Source organism: Callorhinchus milii, unplaced genomic scaffold, assembly GCF_018977255.1.
Source record: "Callorhinchus milii isolate IMCB2004 unplaced genomic scaffold, IMCB_Cmil_1.0 Scaffold17, whole genome shotgun sequence".
Lineage (NCBI taxonomy): Eukaryota > Metazoa > Chordata > Chondrichthyes > Chimaeriformes > Callorhinchidae > Callorhinchus > Callorhinchus milii.
This window is the reverse complement of record NW_024704758.1, coordinates 3,433,600-3,453,782: the sequence shown is the minus strand read 5'-3', so window position 1 is coordinate 3,453,782 and position 20,183 is coordinate 3,433,600. Positions and strand designations below refer to the sequence as shown.

At 52.3% G+C, this 20,183-nt stretch overlaps 1 protein-coding gene across 2 annotated transcripts; it reads right to left on the bottom strand.

Annotated features, from left to right (window-relative positions):
• Positions 1-7,205: 7,205 nt before the first annotated feature.
• On the bottom strand, positions 7,206-19,755 carry cars1 (cysteinyl-tRNA synthetase 1). Of its 2 annotated transcripts, XM_007887375.2 has the most exons (23): positions 19,715-19,755; positions 18,165-18,410; positions 16,730-16,821; positions 16,530-16,618; positions 15,722-15,818; positions 15,346-15,444; positions 15,041-15,178; positions 14,597-14,746; positions 14,113-14,201; positions 13,588-13,709; positions 13,237-13,349; positions 12,909-13,037; positions 12,371-12,500; positions 12,017-12,120; positions 11,677-11,774; positions 11,202-11,391; positions 10,892-10,960; positions 10,308-10,389; positions 10,072-10,152; positions 9,698-9,765; positions 9,373-9,432; positions 8,897-8,980; positions 7,206-7,681 (listed from the first exon to the last, which is right to left on the bottom strand). In XM_007887375.2, exons 1-23 carry the CDS (start codon positions 19,719-19,721, stop codon positions 7,553-7,555), a joined length of 2,466 nt encoding a protein of 821 aa, XP_007885566.1. In that variant the 5' UTR covers positions 19,722-19,755; the 3' UTR covers positions 7,206-7,552. The 2 variants fall into 2 exon arrangements, with proteins under 2 accessions (XP_007885566.1, XP_007885568.1); XM_007887377.2 differs by lacking the exon at positions 18,165-18,410.
• Positions 19,756-20,183: the final 428 nt, after the last annotated feature.

The following is a 20,183-nucleotide window of genomic DNA, read 5'->3' as shown; positions in this document are numbered from 1 at the left end:
TCCAACCAGTATTCTAACACACACCAGATCAATCTCTGCTCAGAATACATATATATTTTTCTACAGGGTCTGAACGCAGAAATGTACAGATTGAACAAACCATTGGGTTTGGTCTGCATATCACACATGGGAAATAATAACCCAGGAAAACCACAGGATAGGGAGGCAGCATTCCTGAGTCTTTCACTACACCGTTACTGAATGGAAAATTAACACACTTTTTTAATATCCAAACTTTTCTGGTCAATATATGAAGTTATGAACTTGTTAGAATTGTAATATATTAGAATACATTAGAATGTACAGCATGGCCTTATTATGGCCTTATTAACCTGTGTTGCTCTGGAACTCCATCCCCCAGTGCCTTCGCCGCTTCCTCCCTTTCCTCCTTCAAGGCCGGTCTCAAAACCTTTCTCTTTGACCGCGCCTTCAGCTCCCCTCTCGACTCTCTTCCTCCTCCTCGCTCCCTCCATTCCCTCCCCTCACCCTGACCATTTCCCCCCTCCTCTCTCCCTCCCTTCCCTCCCCTCACCCTGACCATTTCCCCCCTGCTCGGGTCATGACCCAACTGTGCAGCGCCTTGGGACGTCCTCCTGATGTGAAAGGCGCTCTATAAATGGAATCTTGTTGTTGTTGTTGTTGTTGTTGTTGCTACTTTCGGTGAATTGTGTATGTGTAGCTCTCGATCCCTTTGCTCATCTACCCCATTTAGGTTTTTATTTTCCAAGATGTATGTGACTTCCTTATTCCTTCTACCAACACGTACCACCTCACACTTTTCTACATTGAAATGCATTTGCCATCTAATAAATGTATAGGGTATTTTATTGCACAAGATTTCCTCTAACGGCTTCTCATTCTGGTTCCCCCAGAGTTACAGTTGTACACTGTCTCATCCCTCTTGTTACCTCAAGCCTAGATTTCTCCAGTCACTCCACCCTTTATCAGGCTCTACACACCCGTTACTCAGTCCCAATCCTCCCCTGTACCAGGCTCCACACACCATTATATAAAAGTAAAATTGCTGTACTCCTATCCTCTACTGGCACCCGATACCCAATCCAGACGATCAACTTCAACATCTCTATCTTGACCTTCAGATCCCTCATGATCAAAACCTTTCCTACCTCTGCAATGTCCTCCCATGCTATTCCCCAGGAGGTCCCCTCATCTTTCTGATTGGGCTCCACTGCTCATTCATCACTCAGAGTTCAGCCACGACAACAACAAATTGCATGTATATAGTATCCTTCACACAGGGTAAGATCTCGGAGCATTCGTATGATCACACTCTTAATTTTCTCCCCAAATCCCTTCACCCTCACCACGGGTTCAAAAACATGGTTTGCATACCATTCTTTTTAACCTAAATTCCCCTCCTCTCCTTACCGCTTGGGGCTCACCCATCATTTAAAGCCATTTCATAGAATTATACGGCACAGGAGGCCATTCAGCCCATCGTGCCGCTGCCAGCTCTTTGAAAGAACTACCAACTAGTCCCCCTCCCCCGCTCTTATCCCATAGCCTGGCAATTTTTTCCTTTTTAAGTACTTTCTAATTCCCTTTTGAAATCTATTATCGAATATGCTTCCACTACTCCTTCAGGCAGTGCATTCCAGTTTGTAACAACTCTCTTGTAAAAAAAATTACATTTTAATAACAACAATTTATATTAGAAAACTGTACAAACGTACACACTACTTTAGGCCACATTCCCAGTTTACATGTGGACTCTCAGGGTGAGGCCTAGCACTATATCTCTCTCTCTGGTCAGTGGGAGGTCTGAGGGTCACTCTCTGGTCAGTCTGAGGCCTATGTCTCTCTCTCTCTGGTCAGTGTGAGATCTGGCGCTCTCTGGTCAGCGTGAGGCCTATCTCTCTCTCTCTCTCTGGTCAGCGTGAAGCCTATCTCTCTCTCTGGTCAGTGTGAGGCCTATCTCTCTCTCTCGTCAATGTGAGGCCTCTCTCTCTATCTGGTCAATGTGAGGCCTCTCTCTCTCTCTCTCTCTATGGTCAGTGTGAGGCCTCTCTCTCTCTCTCTCTGGTCAGTGTGAGGCCTCTCTCTCTCTCTGGTCAGTGTGAGGCCTGAGCTCTCTCTCTGGTCAGTATGAGGCCTCTCTCTCTCTCTGGTCAGTGTGAGGCCTGAGCTCTCTCTCTGGTCAGTATGAGGCCTGAGCTCTCTCTCTGGTCAGTATGAGGCCTGAGCTCTCTCTCTGGTCAGTGTGAGGTCTGAGCTCTCTCAAGTCAGTGTGAGGCCCATCTCTCTCCCTGGTCAGTGTGAGGCCTATCTCTCTCTCTCTCTCTCTGGTCAGTGTGAGGCTTATCTCTCTCTCTCTCTGGTCAGTGTGAGGCCTGAGCTCTCTCTCTGGTCAGTGTGAGGCCTATCTCTCTCTCTCTCTGGTCAGTGTGAGGCTTATCTCTCTCTCTCTCTGGTCAGTGTGAGGCCTGAGCTCTCTCTCTGGTCAGTGTGAGGCCTCTCTCTCTGGTCAGTGTGAGGCCTCTCTCTCTCTCTCTCTCTGTTCAGTGTGAGGCCTCTCTCTCTCTGGTCAGTGTGAGGCCTGAGCTCTCTGGTCAGTGTGAGGCCTGAGCTCTCTCTGGTCAGTGTGAGGCCTGAGCTCTCTCTGGTCAGTGTGAGGCCTGAGCTCTCTCTGGTCAGTGTGAGGCCTGAGCTCTCTCTGGTCAGTGTGAGGCCTGAGCTCTCTCTCTGGTCAGTGTGAGGCCTGAGCTCTCTCTCTGGTCAGTGTGAGGCCTGAGCTCTCTCTGGTCAGTGTGAGGCCTGAGCTCTCTCTCTGGTCAGTGTGAGGCCTCTCTCTCTGGTCAGTGTGAGGCCTGAGCTCTCTCTCTGGTCAGTGTGAGGCCTCTCTCTCTCTGGTCAGTGTGAGGCCTGAGCTCTCTGGTCAGTGTGAGGCCTGAGCTCTCTCTGGTCAGTGTGAGGCCTGAGCTCTCTCTGGTCAGTGTGAGGCCTGAGCTCTCTCTGGTCAGTGTGAGGCCTGAGCTCTCTCTCTCTGGTCAGTGTGAGGCCTGAGCTCTCTCTGGTCAGTGTGAGGCCTGAGCTCTCTCTGGTCAGTGTGAGGCCTGAGCTCTCTCTGGTCAGTGTGAGGCCTGAGCTCTCTCTCTGGTCAGTGTGAGGCCTGAGCTCTTTCTGGTCAGTGTGAGGCCTGAGCTCTCTCTCTGGTCAGTGTGAGGCCTCTCTCTCTCTGGTCAGTGTGAGGCCTGAGCTCTCTCTGGTCAGTGTGAGGCCTCTCTCTCTCTGGTCAGTGTGAGGCCTGAGCTCTCTCTGGTCAGTGTGAGGCCTGAGCTCTCTCTCTCTCTGGTCAGTGTGAGGCCTGAGCTCTCTCTGGTCAGTGTGAGGCCTCTCTCTCTCTGGTCAGTGTGAGGCCCGAGCTCTCTCTCTCTCTCTCTCTCCGGTACCTGGCTGCCGGGCTGCGGCTCGGTTTCGTGCCGGGATGACGGGCGGCGATTCTCCCTCTCCCTCACGCGGGCTGGCGCTCCCTGTGGCTCCCGCGCCGGCCGGCGGGGGCAGCACTGAGGCGCTCGCTGATTGGTCCGCGGGCCGCCGACCAATGAGCGAGCGCCTTGCTGCGGGGTTGGAGCGGCTTCTTAAAGGTGTCAATTACCGTCCACGGACCGAAATGCACCCACGTGGGCAGAAGGTGTCTGACACGTGCGCAAACCCATCCCCACGGGTCAGAGTATCCAAACTAAACTGTAGGGTCAGTGATGGGCGGAAGGCTATATAATATATATATATATATATAATTTGGTAACTCTATCCACGACTGATTGGGGGATACTTCTGTGCGCAATTGGCCTCTGTATTTCACCCACAAAACACACAGTCACTGGATATATAATCCAATAACAATAACACTTTACATTCCGCGAAGCGCTTTGAGGCGTCTCAAAGATGTGGCAAGGCGCTATCTCAAATAATATTAATAACGCAAGGATTATTATGGTGGTGGTGGTGGGTCATGGAACCACTGCTGTCCATTGCTCTGACCGTTGAATATTTTTATACATTTCGTGGCTTGACAGGTTTGGTGTGAATAATGGTCGCCCTGACCATTGCGATGCTTCTGTGCATCACGGACCGTGGAGTCTAACACCAGCCTGTTTCAGCACTGTACCGTCTAAGTGATGATACTGCTGTTTCCAGTTCCTCTCTCCTGCAGATTCGTACTGTCCACAGCTTCTATCAAGTAGACAGTGAGCGAGTGGGAAGCGCATGCGTGTGTGTGTGTGTGTGTGCAAAGAAGTTATCCCACCCAACTCCAGGCAACTTGCATTTATATAACGCCCTTCACATGGAGTAACATCCCAGAGCGTTTAACCTTAGCTCTACACTCACATTCTAGCAGTGGCCCATGAATGCTGATCAGCATTGGGAATACTGGGTGTGCAGAGATCATTTGAAGGTAGTTAATAATAATAATAATAATAATCCTTACATTTGATATAGCGCTTTTCACGTCGGGAGGACATCCCAAAGCGCTTCACAGAACACATTGTAAAGTGAATTGACTGTATATTTGTGGGCGAACGCGGCAGCCAATTGCGCACATCAATGTCCCACAAACAGTCGTAGATTGAAAATGACCAATTTATTATTGTTTTTTTTTTTGGAGGGATTATTATTAGGCGTTTATTAGTTGTGGCTGATTTGGTGCTGATTTGATGTTTTTAACACTAGTAACCAATCTCTCTCCTCTTGACCAGTCCCACTCACCCTCAAAACCGCAGTCATCAACCCCTCCTTAAAAAACCTACCTTCAATCCCTCCAACCTCAGCCACTACCGCTCTATCTCAAACCTGCCCTTCCTTACCAGAGTTCTGGAACGAGTTGTTGCCAACCAACTCCGCGCACACCTCTTCCTCCACACCCTACTCAAACCACTCCAGTCACGTCCTGCCCACAATACAGAGATAGCGGTCGTGAAAGTCACAAACGATATTCTCTCTATCTGTGACCAGGGCTCCCTCTGCCTCCTCGTCCTCTTGGACCTATCTGCCGCTTTCGACAGTCGATCTCGCCATCCTCCTCCATCACCTGTCCTCCATCATCCTCATCAGTGGGACTGCACTTACCTGGTTCGAGTCCTACCTTACAAACCACCAGCACTACATTTCTGCAAATGGTTTTTCTTCTCACTTCCACCCGGTCACCTATGGGGATACCCCAGGGATCCATCCTTGGTCCCCTTCCTCATCTATACACTCCCTCACGGTGATGTCATCTGCAGACACGGGATTAACTTCCACATGTATGCGGATGATACTCGACTCTACTTTTCCACCTCCAGCTGCGACCCCTTGTCCCCTGATGTTCTGTAAGTTTGTCTATTGGACAACAAGAGCTGGATAAGCGCAAATTTCCTGCAGTTAAACATTAACAAGATGGACATTATACTCTTTGGCTCCCGCCGACGTCTTCCGACCTCCTCTACCTACCCAACCTGTCCTTAAAACTCTTAGAACCCATGTGCAACTTAGGTATCAGGTTCGACCCCCAGTTATCCTTCCTTCCCCACATTCGGTCCATGACCAGCACCGCTTTCTTCCACCTCGGCCACATTGTCCGTTTCCGACAATACCTCATCCCAAAAGCTGCCGAAACCCTTGTCCATGACTTTGTCATCTCAACTGGACTACTCTAATGCCCTCCTCGCTGGTCTCCCCTCCTCCACTAGTCACAAAATTCAGCTCATTCAAAACTCCACCGCCCACATTCTCACCCGCACCAAACTTCATACCCCGATTACTCCAGTCCCTGCCAAACTCCACTGGCTCCCTGTCACAAAGCGATCAACTTCAAGATCTTCACTCTAGTGTTTAAATCCCTCCATTCCTTGGCACTCCCCTATCTCTCTAACCTCTCTCCCCACAGCAGTACCTGCTGGCTCTGCTCTACTGGGCCCGGCCTCCTCCGTGTCCCCCGAATCCTCCGCTCCACCGTTCTTTTAGCCACTACACCCCGAAACTTTGGAACTCCCTCCCTCAACCCCTTTGCCTCGCTCCCTCCTTCCCCATCTTCAGGTCATGCCTGAAGACCTTCCTCTTCAACTGCGCCCACGGTCACCTTTCCCGTCCTCCTGGCTCAGCCTCGGGGCTCCGCCATTGCTAAGCGCTCTGAGACACCGCCTGGCGTAGAGGGCACTATATAAATATAAGTTGGTGTTGTTGATGTAAGGAAGAGCATTGGAGCAGTCTATCTTCGAGGTGACTAAGACATGGATGATGGATTCACTGTGGAGAGGATGAAATAGGGATACAAGTGAGCTGGTGGTGGAAGTAAGCTTAGTCTTGGTGATGGGTTTGAAGTAGAGCTGGGGATGTCCATCCGTGGAGCACTAACAACAAAATTACATTTATAGAGCGCCTTTCATGTCGGGAGGACGTCCCAAACCACTGAACAGTCAGGTGTCGGGGCCCGAGCATGGGGGAGGGGGGGGATGGTGTAGGGGTGAGGGAAGGCAGAGAGGTGGGAGGGAGACCAAAGGCACGGTTGAAGAGAAAGATCTTGAGACTGACCTTGAAGGAGGCAAGAGAGGAAGCAAGGCAAAAGGACTGTAGGATGGAGTTCCAGAGTGTGGGGGCAGAGAGGCTGAAAGCCCTGCCACTGATGGGCGGGTCGGGCGGGAAACATGGAGCAGCCCGGAGCCTGATGAACGGAGGGAGCGGACAGGCTCGTAGGGAGTCAGCAGGTCAGAGGTAGGAGGGGGCAAGGCCATGGATGGCCTTAAAGGTGAGGACGAGGATCTTGAACTTGATCCTCTGGGGGATGGGGAGCCAGTGGAGTAGGGCGAGGGTGGGAGTGATGGGGTCACGTGCGTGAGAGTACACGAGCTGCAGAGTTTTGGATGATCTGCAACTTGTGAAGGGAAGAGTTGGGAAGGCCAATGAGGAGGGAGTACCCTAAGGAAGCATTCCCAAGTCTTTGCATCAGGGTCCTGACCAACAGTTCCTCCAATACCCAGCTCTGTGTCAGACAGCTCAGAAAATCTGTTTCTGATCCCCCGCCCCCGAGGCTCCTCACCTACCTTCCAGCAGGGGATATCTGCCAGTGATCAGGAGCAGGGAACATTGGCGGATTTCTCCTCACTAACCCAGGGAGCGCAAGCCAGGAGCTAAGCTGTGACCTTCAGGCATTTCTCATCAGATTAGTGTGTGAGGTATAATAAACACAACTGCGACTAGTAATAGTATTCCTATTCATCAAAGTTCAAAGCTTCATTTATTCATTATTGCAGTTGCAGTGTTTGTCACAATCAGATTGACAAATACATCAAAAGCCAAATGTCTGTGTGTGAGCTGGAGACCAGACCCTGCCCACAGCCCTCAGCTGGACACCAGGGGCAGGGAAAGCCCTCCTTCATTGGAATTTTCATTCATGGTTTGCCTCCCCAATCAAGAGGTTACAGTCAATGGTCAATGGATTTACTCACTCGCTCTCACATTTACACTAATTGGTATGTTCACACTCACTCACTCACACACTCCACTTTGCTGCCCCCCAGTCTCCGGTCAGACGGCTGGCAAGCGCTGCCTGACCTCAGCTCTCGCTCTGCAGGGTGTGGACGTACTCGCTGTACAGCTTCTCCTGCGCCTCATATGCTTTCCTCAGCTTCTTGCTCTGCCCTTTGCTCAGCTCCTTTCCCTCAATGTCGTGAGTGGGGAACCCCTGGGAGAGAAACAAGGGCGTGGAAGTCAGACTCACTCTCACACTCTCTCCCCAGAGGGACACACCCTGCTTACCTAATTCCAGAGACTTTTAGGTGCAGGTTGACAAGAGCCAGTGTGTGCATTGGGGTAACTGTTGGGAGTCTAACCAGCTAAAACCGGATAGCTTGCCATTGAGAGTTCTGTCTTACAAACTTTCCCACTGCTTGTCCAGCTAGGACCACCCTACCCGTTAGGGCTTTGGGTTGCAGGGTTAACAGGAGCTGAGTGGGATGGCTCCCTGTCCCAAGTGACTGGACTGGTTTCACATTGGAGCCTATTAATAATAATAATAATCCTTGCATTTGATATAGCGCTTTTCACGTCGAGAGGACGTCCCAAAGCGCTTCACAGAACACACTGTGAAGTGAATTGACTGTATATTTGTGGGTGAACGCGGCAGCCAATTGCGCACAGCAATGTCCCACAAACAGTCGTAGATTGAAAATGACCAATTTAATTATTATTTTTGTTTTTTGGAGGGATTATTATTAGGCTCTGTGTGGAGTAAGGAAACTTGCCCAAGGTTTCGCCCTCTGCCTGGAATTGAACTCAGGTCTCTCACTTGCAAATCGAGTGCTCTAACCACTGAGCTACAGGACTCCAAATGGGAAGGGTATGGGGATTCCAGCGAGGTCTCCTTGGAGCTGAACAGCCAAATGTCCGTGTGTGAGCTGGAGACCCGACCCTCCCCACAGCCCTCAGCTACCCATGGCGGGTAGTTACCAGTTTATCAATTGACATCCGACAAGCGCAGATTTGATCCCTCACGGGGTGCATGACAGGTAGCAGGAACTACCTGCAAGCTTCCAGCTCAGCATGAAATATGTGAGAGCATTGCCACCATCTTCCTGCCCACAGCTCAGGTACACGTCCCTTCCAATTAATGGTTCCATCAGTTGGAGGTGCGGAGCTGAAGCAGCAGCTGCTTATCTCTCTGCAAACCAATCAGGGTGGGTTCCAGATGCTGATTTAAGAGTCAGTTCATAAATTCGGGCACCAGCGGCTGTCACCCCAAGACTGTTTAACACGCTGGGTGTGAGACTGTTGGCTCCTGGCTATTGCACGTTAATGGCTATATCAAATGCAAGGATTATTATTATTATATTATTATATGATTTGCCCTCTGTATTCCTCCTGGGACAGGTCTTCTAGTACCACCCTGCCAGATACTTACATTCTCATCAAATTTGGAATATTTGTCCTTCTCCAATCGGAACATCTCACTGGGGGGGATTTTCATCCTGGCAAGCCTCGCTTCCTGTCAGGAGAGGATGAAATGTGTCAATCCCTGATATTGCTGTTTGCTCTCTATCTCTGCTCAGCTGGTTCCAGCCTCTTATTTGTCCCTCGTGCCTGACGTTCCACAATCAGTGGCCAAGCCTTCATCCACTATGCCCTGAAACTCTGGAACACTCTCCATCCCTTCCCACCTTCAAATCCCACCTTCCTTTTTGATCGTACTTACGGTCACCTCCGCCCTCCCTCTCCTCCGGTTCGGGTCAAATTCCACCACTGTAAAGCGCTCCGGGACGCTACCCCGCATGAAGGGCGCTATATAAATGCAAGTTGTTGTTTGTCTCTCTGTCTGACTGTCTGTGAGCTCATCTCTCTCTGTGAGACACTCTCTCTCTCTGTCTCTCACTGCCTCACCTCCTGCTGTTGTTTTTTCTGCAACGCCTCCTCCTTTTTCCTCCTCTTCTCCTCTTCAATCTGGAAATAAAACTCAAGTAATTATCTCTGTGTGCGCTGGGGATTCCAGCCCCCACACACACTCTCGCCCACACATACTCACACTCACTCACACCCACAAACTCACCCACCCCCACACAATCATTCAGAGTCAGCAAACAGGCTGCTCTGCATGATGCCTGGGTATGGTGTCACACTACTCTCCCACAGCCCCACCTTGCCCCCAGCCCCCCCTCCCCCACAGCTCCCCTCCGCCCGGTCCCTGTATCATGCTCGCCATCGTTACCTTTTTCTTCTCCTCTCGTTCCTTAAGCAGAGTCTCTCTGTCAACCAACTTCACCACAGTGGGCAGCCCTGCACACACACCATTATAAGTGATCTGACAATTACACACAGCTTCACAGCCAATGGTGGGAAAGATACGAGAGTGAGGGAGGGAGGGAGGGAGGGAGGGAGCGAGGGAGGAGGTGGCTGAGAACAAAAATGGGGCAATGAAGAAGAGGGTGCCTGCCAGAGTTTCAGAGAATGGGGGCAGTATGGCTGAAAGCTCTGGTGGAACAGAGGGACAGGAGCCAGACCAGAGCTCACACAGCGGAGAGAGGCAGATGGAGTGGGGGTGGGGGAAGGGAAATTAGAGGCAGAGAGAGAGCGAGACGTTACCTTCGTGATCCTCGAGTCTCACACCAAGTTCTGGGAGCACGTCGTCTCTGAGAGAATCACACACCCGCAGCACCTCACTGACTATAAGAGCAGCACAACAGAGCAGGGAGTCACCTGTGGGGCATCACCTGGGGGCGGGGAGGGCATCAAGCTCTCCCCCACCCCCGACACGCTCCCCCACCAACACGCTCCCCCCACAACCCGCTACCCTCCCCCAGCAGACTCTCAGTCCACACCTCTCCTCTCACGGGCGATGTGGCGCACGCTCTCCCGGAAATCTGACATGGCCTTCAGGTATGGCATGACTGTGGTTTCAAGCTGCAGAAGACAGAGACACAAGGTGTCAAGGCCCCAATCCCGACACATGGCAATGCCACCCTCCCTAACTCCACCCGAGCAACTGACAGCAACTCAACCCCCAGTGACTGAGCCAGGCTGACACAACATTGATATTGCTGTCTGGAAGTTTCCCGCTGCTTGTCCAGCTGGGACCACCCTATCCGTTAGCGTTTGGCTCGCAGGATTAACAGGAGTTGAGTGGGATGACTTCTTGTCCCCAGTGACTGGTCCGCTGTTCCAGGTCCTGCCGATGAGCCCCTATCGGCTCAAGAACCGGACTAGAGGACGTCACAGAGGATTGGTTCGATTCTGACTTTCTGTTGAAAACATGTCACATTGGAGCCAGTTGAGCTCCAAGGAGACTTCGCTGATCTCTCCACGCCCATGGTGGGAACGCCGGTTCAAATCTGACCTCTGAATTGCCACAAACTTTCCGATATGAAGGGTGCTCAAGAAATGTAATTTGTGGTTGTCGACTTACGTTCACACTATGGCTGGCACTTCCAACTGGGAATCCAATGGGCTCCTCGCCCTCTATTGCTCCAAAGACCTGTTGGTGCAAACAGGACAAAAAAGCGATCAGCGGTTACTGCCCTGAGCAATCACAGGCCTGAGAGCTTAGGGCAAGTGGGGAGAGGAGACAGAGAGTGAGAGAGAGCTCGGGGCAAGGGGGGCAAAGAGTGATAGGAAGCACGAGAGTGAAAAAGAGCTCGGGGCGAGGGAGAGAGAATTGTAAGCGACGGAGAGAGAGAAAATGTGCTGCGGGCAAGGGCAGCGTCCCAGCTCCTCACCTTGAACATGTGTGTGATGTAGGTTGCGATGCGGTTGAGCAGCAGGCGGTTGGGCAGGCGTTTGCTGCTCTTCTCCAGCGCAATGTAGGTGTTGCACTGAGTGATGAGGCCCCGGAGCTCCTCCAGCACCGTGCGGGTGTCCACATTGTCACACAGTGCCGCATGCACCGCTCGCTTCCTCTCCCCAAACCTGCAACACACACACACATACCACGATATCACACTGTCCCGTCTGTCCCCGCAGGGAGCTCCTCACGGCCAGGGCTGATAGCCAGGGAACCCGGGTCTTACACCCCACCCCCCCCACCCCCACCCCTCCTGACTCAGGGCAAACACTCCACCCCTGGTCCCAGCCCCCTCCCTGCCCAGCCTCAGCTCAGGATCTCACTGCAGCCTGGCTCAGGGGACTCACGCCCCCCACCCAGCCTGGCCCAGGGCAGACATACACCCCCCACCCCACCCCGCAGACACTGACCCTTTGTTGACGGCCAGCTCATGTTGTTGCCACTTCTCAAACCGCCCGGTGATGCTGGTTGGTGTCCGGAGGATATCTTTCACATTCAGGAAGAACTCCTGTCAAACATGGTGAGCTTAGCCAGAGATTAGACACACGCCCCACCCACCACCAATTCACCTCTCCCGCACTACCCCCCAGCACAAACCACCCCCCAGCACAAACCACCCCCCGCCACCCACACCACACAAACCACTCCACCCTCTAGCACAAACAACCCTGCACTGCCACACAAACGCGGGATGTGGACGGATAATGTGGAGGGAGCTTTACTCTGTATCCAAAGCGGTGGTTTACTTACATTTAAGAACCTCTCATACTGAATGGCTGACTCCATGGTGTTGCTGGAATAGTCCAGTGTGTCCTTCCAGGAGTGCATGAGGAATGCCAAGCGAAGCTGGCGGGCTAGAAACACACATACCATCAAGAGACCCTCCAGCCCCTGGAGACAATCTCCTTCCCCCAGTCCCAGAGACCCCTCCCACCCCAATCCCAGAGCTCCACCCCTCAGCCAGAACCCCTCTCCCACAGCTGGGGACCCGGGGGATTGGGGCGTCAAGGGGCTGGTGCCTCGAGGGGCTGGGGTGTAGGGGACTGGGGCACCAGGGGGCCGGGCGTTGTGGGCCGGGGCGTTGGGGGTTTTGGGGGCTGGTACCTGTGTGCTTGCTCAGTGCATCTTTGATGGTGATGAAGTTTTTTAAGGATTTGGACATCTTGCAGCCCGCGATGGTGAGGTGACCGGTGTGCAGAAAGTACCGCACCCAGTGGTCGTTATCAAAGTATGCCTGTGCGTAAGATCCATAGGTCAGCAGCTCCACCCACACACAGCCCCCAACCCACATGCAGCCCCGCCTGCACCCTCACTCATTAACCACCCCACCCCCACTCACCCACAGCCCTAACTCACCAACAGCCCCCACCACCCTCCACCCCCACACAGTACGAACCCTGACAACCACCCGTACCGCTCCGGCAGCCCTCCCGACAGTGGAAAACAGGAACTGTCGTTCAGCCTCACCCAACACACTGTGCTGCAGAGCAGCATTATCAGCCTAACTGGTCACAAGCCCCAGCCGTCATTGTGGCCCGCACCCCCCCACCCACCCACCCCCCCACCATACACAGGCCTTCCCCGACATACTGCCCCCGGTCTCCACAGTGGGAAGAGTTGTGGTTAGACCTCAATATCCCACCTCAGACTGTGCCAACTCATTGTCATGATGGGGGAAGCGCAGGTCAAAGCCTCCCCCGTGGATGTCCATGGATTCTCCCAGGATGGCACCAGCCATTGCTGAGCATTCGATGTGCCAACCAGGGCGACCCTGCCAGGACAGAGGAAACACACGTCAGCGGCACATCAAATACCCCCAGGAGTGCTCCAGCCCCCCTACCTCCCTGGGGTTACCCCACACCCAGCCCAGGCTGCCCCTTGCCCCCAAGGTTCCCCCACCCCCCAGGGTTCCCCCACGCTCCACCACCTGGTTTCCCACCCCCAGCGTTCCCAACTCTCTGCCCTCTAACCTTGCCCCAGGGCGAGTCCCAGGACGGTTCTCCAGGCTTCGAGGCCTTCCAGAGCGCAAAGTCATTTGATGATTTCTTCTCACTCAGTCGATCAGCAGAAATGCTCAAATCCCCTGAAAACAGAAACTTGCCATGTAAGTCAGTGAGTGTGAGATCTCTTCCCCACCCTGCCCATTCCGATCTGGCTAAATTCTCCCACAACACAGTCACTGCACTTTACAGTATCCTGTGAAACAATTTGAGATGTCCTCCTGACATCTGTACCAAATGTAAGATGATCTTCAGTGTCACCCCCACCCCCCCAACCCCCCGCCAGTCTGCCTGGTGTGTATGTGCCTTAGGTTCTCTCACCTTCCCCTTCGTGTAGAGCCTTCTGGTCTCCCACAGCCTCAGGTACCAGCTTGGCGTATGAATGCTTCTCACTATTACTAAATTTGACTGTATCAAAGTAAACAGAACCATTGGAGACGTACCTGCAGAGACACACCATGCTTGCTCAGGGCAACAACAACAACAAATTGCATTTATACAGCGCTTTTCATGTCAGGAGAATGTCCTAAGGTGCTGGACAGTTTAGGATTTGCACCTGAGCCTGGGGCTTGGATTCAATGGGCACCAAGAGGATTGGGGTAGGAGCGTGTCCGAAGGCATGGTCAAAGAAGAAGGTAATGAGATGAAGCCTTGAAGGAGGTATAGGAAGGGGTGAGATGACAGTAGAATTAACCGTGTCAAACGCCACACAGCATAAGGTGATCCGAACCCCGGGTGAGCAAGGTCATTGCTCAAAGCCGATGAGGTGGTGGGCACCCACAGGTAAGGGCCTCACCCATCACAGTGTTATACATTCAGCCCATAAACACCAGCTTAAAAACTCACCCATAACCGTTGTCCATCACCTTGGCAACAAACTGCACAATCTCGGGCATGTACTCACTGACTCGGGTCAAAACATCCGGCGGCAAAACCTGCAGCAAACAAGAGAGCCAGCACTGAGGACTGTGCACTCCCTTAACCCAGAGCATCAAGGCCACTAGTTACAGCACAGAGTGGGGAGTGGGACTAACCTTCCAGGTGTATGCCGTGCAGCCACTGTTAATAACGTTAAAAGATCCCATGGGACTATTCAAAAAGAGAGAGGAATTTCTCCTGGCGTCCATGCCAACAATCACCCAAATAAAATTGGTTCACGGCTGTTTGTGGGATACTGCTGTGCGCAACTGGCTATCTGACCAACAGTCCACCAGAAGTGGAACTGAGCTTGTGAGGATTATAAGTGGTGACTGATCCCCTCCAGCTCCACTGTCACAAGCAACACAAGAGGAGCCGAGCAGCACTCTCAGGACTCCGCACAAATACTTACATTAAGAGCATCCATGTCCTGATGGTAATCAGCCTCCCAGTGCTGGGGCAGTGTGGAAAAGATGGAGTTCTTAGTTAGCTGACTCCCGTACTGGTCATCCAGCCAATCACACAGCACGTCCTTTGCCTGGTCCAGCAACACCTGCAACAACTAGTAAGATTGACAGGTTCATGGTGCCACTCTGACTAACCAGGTCAACAATCCCACAGACAAAGATGGTCACGAGCTTTACAGCCGTTTGGTAGAGATTACTGTGTGCATATGAGGGCAGTGACGGACCCCAACCAAACTGCAGAGAATAGCTTCTGTCTCCACCCAACCTTGCTCACCCACCCGACCACACCCACCCAGCTCCCTCCCCTATACCGCTCCCCCACCCTGCTCCCCCACCCCTGCCCGTGCTCCACGCCCTGACCCACCCCAGCCCGTGACCCGCTACCCCACCTCGGTCTGCCTGGTGATCTCCTCTCCGGGAAGCGGCTGCTGCAGGGATGTGAGTGCGGACATCACCGATCTGTGAGTCCGTTCCAGCATCTGCTTTTTGTCCGGGTCTGTGGTTTCAGACAACTTCTCGGAGAAAGGCTGCAACAGAACAGGCAGGTCAAGGGCTGGATTGTGTGGGTGGGGCAGGGCTGTGGGGGTAGGTCTGTGGGGTTGGGGCTGTGTTGTAGGACTGTGCTGTGGAGGCGGAATTGTGGGGGCGGGGTTGGGGCTGTGGTGGCGGGGCTGCAACGGACGGGGATTCTTACCTTCAAAGCAGCAGTGACATCCTGCACCAACTGGGCTGCAGCCGGGCTCCGGCCCTTGTATTCCTCAAACAGGTGGTTGTGCCGGGCTCGCTTGATGATCTGCAGTGTGAGAAGAGCACAAGCGCACAGCATCCTGAGAGGCCAAGACCACAAGTGCACGCTTCTGGTGTGCTTTCAATTGAACCGGCTGACAGAGTGAGCTGTGTGCTGACACATTGAGCGGGGCTGTGTGCTGACACAGTGAGCGGGACTGTGTGCTGATACAGTGAGCGGGACGGTGTGCTGACAGTGTGCGGGACTGTGCGCTGACACAGTGAGCGGGACTGTGCGCTGACACAGTGAGTGGGACTGTGTGCTGACACAGCGAGCATCTTACCTTGTCGTCCACATCGGTGATGTTCATGCAGTAAAAGACGTCGTAATTGAAGTAGTTCATTAGGATCCGCCTCAGAATGTCAAAGGAGATGTAAGACCTGCAACAGCAGCCAGCGTCAGGGGTGGGGCCGCAGGCGAGGATGAAGGGGTGAGGAGGGTGAGGGGGGGCGTGGGCGAGCAAGAACGAACGAGAGATGAAGGGGGGGACGAGAGCGAAGGGGGGGGCCGAGAATGAAGGGGGGGGCCGAGAGTGAAGGGGGGAGCTGAGAGCGAAGGGGGGAAGGAGAGCGAAGAGGGGGGGAAGGAGAGCGAAGAGGGGGGACGAGAGCGAAGGGGGGGTGGGTTGAGAGCGAAGGGGGGGTCGAGAGCGAAGGGGGGGACGAGAGCAAAGGGGGGGTACGAAAGCGAAGGGGGGGACGAGAGCGGGGGTGGGGGAATGAGAGCGAGGGGGGGGATGGGAGTGAAGGGGGGGCACGAGAGCAAAGGGGGGGACGAGAGCGAAGCGGGGGACGAGAGCGAAGGGGGGACGAGAGAGAAGGGGGGGACGAGAGCGAAGGGGGGACGAGAGCGAAGGGGGGGACGAGAGCGAATGGGGGATGAGAGCGAAGGGGGGGACGAGAGCGAAGGGGGGGGGGACGAGAGCGAAGGGGGGGGGGGACGAGAGCGAAGAGGGGGACGAAAGTGAAGGGGGGACGAGAGCGAAGGAGGGACGAGAGCAAGGGGGAGATGGGTGAGGGCGCAGGGGAGGGGGCGCAGGCAAGAGGGGGGGGGCGATAGCAAGCCGTGGGTGAGGAAGGGGTGGCCGGTACCTGGCGTGTCCCATGTGAGAAGCATCATATACGGTGGGCCCGCAGCAGTACCATAGCACCTGTTTCCCATTCTGAGGCTGAAAGATTTCCTGAACCAGGAACAACACAAATAGTCAGCATCAGATCTCAGCTCCCCACCACCCCCAATCCCTGGCCCCAGAGCCTCCCCTCCCCAATCCATGTCAGACTGTTGCACTGACCTTGCTGCGAGTCAGACTGTTGTACAGACGTAAGGTGGGTTGGTCTGTTGCCGCTGGTGGGGCCCACGGTGGCTGAATTCTCTTGCCTTTGGCTGAAATAAAAACAGAAACATAGAATCATAGAATCTTACAGCACAGTAGGAGGCTATTCAGCCCATCATGCCTGTGCTGGCTCTTTGAAACAGCTTTCCAACTAATCCCACTCTTTTCACCCACAAAATATACAGTCAATTCAGTCAAATCCCCTTTGTACCCTCTCCAAGACCCTGACATCCTTCCGAAAGTGTAGTGCCCAGAATTGGACACAATACTCCAGCTGTGGCCTAAGCAGCAATTTGTAAAGTTTCAATGTAACTTCTTTGCTTTTGTATTCTATGCAATTTGTAAAGCCAATGATCCCATATGCTTTTTTAACAGTTTTGCCAAATTGTTCTGCCACCTTCAAAGATTTGTGTACGTTAATCTCTCTGTTCCTGAACCTCCTTTAAAATTTAAACCATCTAGCTTATATTGCCTCTCCTCATTCCCCTCCCAATTGCATCACTTCACAGTTCTCTGCATTGAATTTCATCTGAGATATTTCTGTCCATTTCACCAGCCTGTCCATGTCCTCCTGCAGGCTGCTACTATCCTCCTCGCTGTTTATTACATTTATTACATTTCCAAGTTTTGTGTCGTCAGCCAACTTTTGCTAGGTATACCCAAGTCCAGCCCCACTCATCCAAGGAGGAATGAAAGATTGTTGCCAGAGCCTGTGCTATTTCCATTCTTACTTCCCTTACTTCTAGGATGCATCCCATCCGGAATGGGTGACTTTTCTCCTTTGAGCACTGCCAACCTTTTAAGTACCACCACTCTATCTGATCCAGTTTCTCCTCCTTTACTGTGCATTACTTTACATACTTTTGTGAAGATAGATGCAAAGTACTCATTCAGTACCTTACTCATTCACCCAATGAAGATGAAAAAAAGAAGGAAAAGTGGTATTTTTATAGAAATGTCTCAAAGTACTTTACTGTCATTATGTATTTAGAGAAAAACACTGAAGTGAATGACCAATTGTTGGCCAGGACACCTGGAGAGAGACATCTTCTCTCTTCAAATAGTGCCATGGGATCTTCAACATCCACTTGACCAGGTAGATAGGACCTCAGTTTAACATCTCAACCTAATGACGGATCCTCCAGCAATACAGCACTCCCAAGCACTGAACTGGAGCATCACCCTGGATTTATGTTCCATTGCCAATGAGACCATCACTATAAAACCAGGATCAATTTGGATTATTTAGTGTGAGTGGGCACAGTTCTGGGATTAAAGAGGAGCGGAAAAATGCCGGTCAAGTAACTGGATACTTAGAGCACGGTACACGGGCATGCAACACCTGGGACCGTAAAATGTGCAGTGACACTCTGTGCGATCAGTCACTACTCACATGGGTGGAGTGTACAGGTCTTGGCATTATCTTGGGCGCTATCCCAAATAGCTGTGATGTGCCTGTACCAGCGCAGCAGGTGGTAGCAGTGATCGGGGGGTGGGTGTGCAAGGCACCGGAACACCTCCACATCAGCGTGGGAGAAGGTGAATCCGCTGATGTAACTGCGAGTGGCAAGGTATTGGTTCAGAACCTGCGCCCTGCTCTCCACATCACCAGCGCTAAGCAACTGGCTGTACAGGGAAGCTGCAAAATACAAAGCGAGCATAGCAAGTCCCAGGTCCCACAGCCCGTAACCCACACCTCTGTCCTCCCCGTGGCCCACTGCACATGTTAACTGACATGTGTTCACATTTCTCCACATATAATTCCCAGCTCCACAAGTCATCTTAAATGGTGTGAGGCAGCCGTCTGCCAGAATATCTGTGGCCACCAGGCAGGCACACACCACAGGGCGTCCTGTGTCGACTGTGTGTAAGCCATTGTGTTATGCGAAATGTGAAGACGGATCGATACACTGGTCTCTGGTCAGTGTGTGAGCGTGTAATATCGTAGCAAGCGTGTAATATCAGTGAGTGTGTAATATCACAGTGAGTGTATATCAGGGAATGTGTAATATCACAGTGAGTGCATATCAGGGAGTGTGTAATATCACAGGGAGTGTGTATCAGGGAGTGTGTAATATCACAGGGAGTGTATATCAGGGAGTGTGTAATATCACAGTGAGTGCATATCAGGGAGTGTGTAATATCTCAGTGTGTATCAGGGAGTGTGTAATATCACAGGGAGTGTGTATCAGGGAGTGTGTAATATCACAGGGAGTGTGTATCAGGGAGTGTGTAATATCACAGTGAGTGTATATCAGGGAGTGTGTAATATCTCAGTGTGTATCAGGGAGTGTGTAATATCACAGTGAGTGCATATCAGGGAGTGTGTAATATCACAGTGAGTGTATATCAGGGAGTGTGTAATATCACAGTGAGTGCATATCAGGGAGTGTGTAATATCTCAGGGAGTGTATATCAGGGAGTGTGTAATATCTCAGGCAGTGTGTAATATCACAGGGAGTGTGTATCAGGGAGTGTGTAATATCACAGGGAGTGTATATCAGGGAGTGTGTAATATCACAGTGAGTGCATATCAGGGAGTGTGTAATATCTCAGTGTGTATCAGGGAGTGTGTAATATCACAGGGAGTGTGTATCAGGGAGTGTGTAATATCTCAGTGTGTATCAGGGAGTGTGTAATATCACAGGGAGTGTGTAATATCACAGGGAGTGTGTAATATCACAGGGAGTGTGTAATATCTCAGGGAGTATGTAATATCACAGGGAGTGTGTATCAGGGAGTGTGTAATATCTCAGGGAGTGTGTAATATCACAGGGAGTGTGTAATATCTCAGGGAGTGTGTAATATCACAGGGAGTGTGTAATATCACAGGGAGTGTGTAATATCTCAGGGAGTGTGTAATATCACAGGGAGTGTGTAATATCTCAGGGAGTGTGTAATATCACAGGGAGTGAGGATTGATGTCGGCGGCACAGGACTCACCCGCCATCACTGCGCCTGATGCAACAACTGGAAGTGGCGGTGCCTGTAATTGACGTCATCACAGCGCGCCGCACCACGGTCATGTGATCAGTGTGTGCCATGTGATCTCTGGACGGTGTGTGCCATGTGATCTCTGGACAGTGTGTGCCATGTGATCTCTGGACAGTGTGTGCCATGTGATCTCTGGACAGTGTGTGCCATGTGATCTCTGGTCGGTGTGTGCCATGTGATCTCTGGACAGTGTGTGCCATGTGATCTCTGGATAGTGTGTGCCATGTAATCTCTGGTCAGTGTGCCATGTAATCTCTGGACAGTGTGTGCCATGTGATCTCTGGTCAGTGTGCCATGTGATCTCTGGACAGTGTGTGCCATGTAATCTCTGGACGGTGTGTGCCATGTGATCTCTGGTCAGTGTGCCATGTGATCTCTGGACAGTGTGTGCCATGTGATCTCTGGTGAAGCTGTGGGT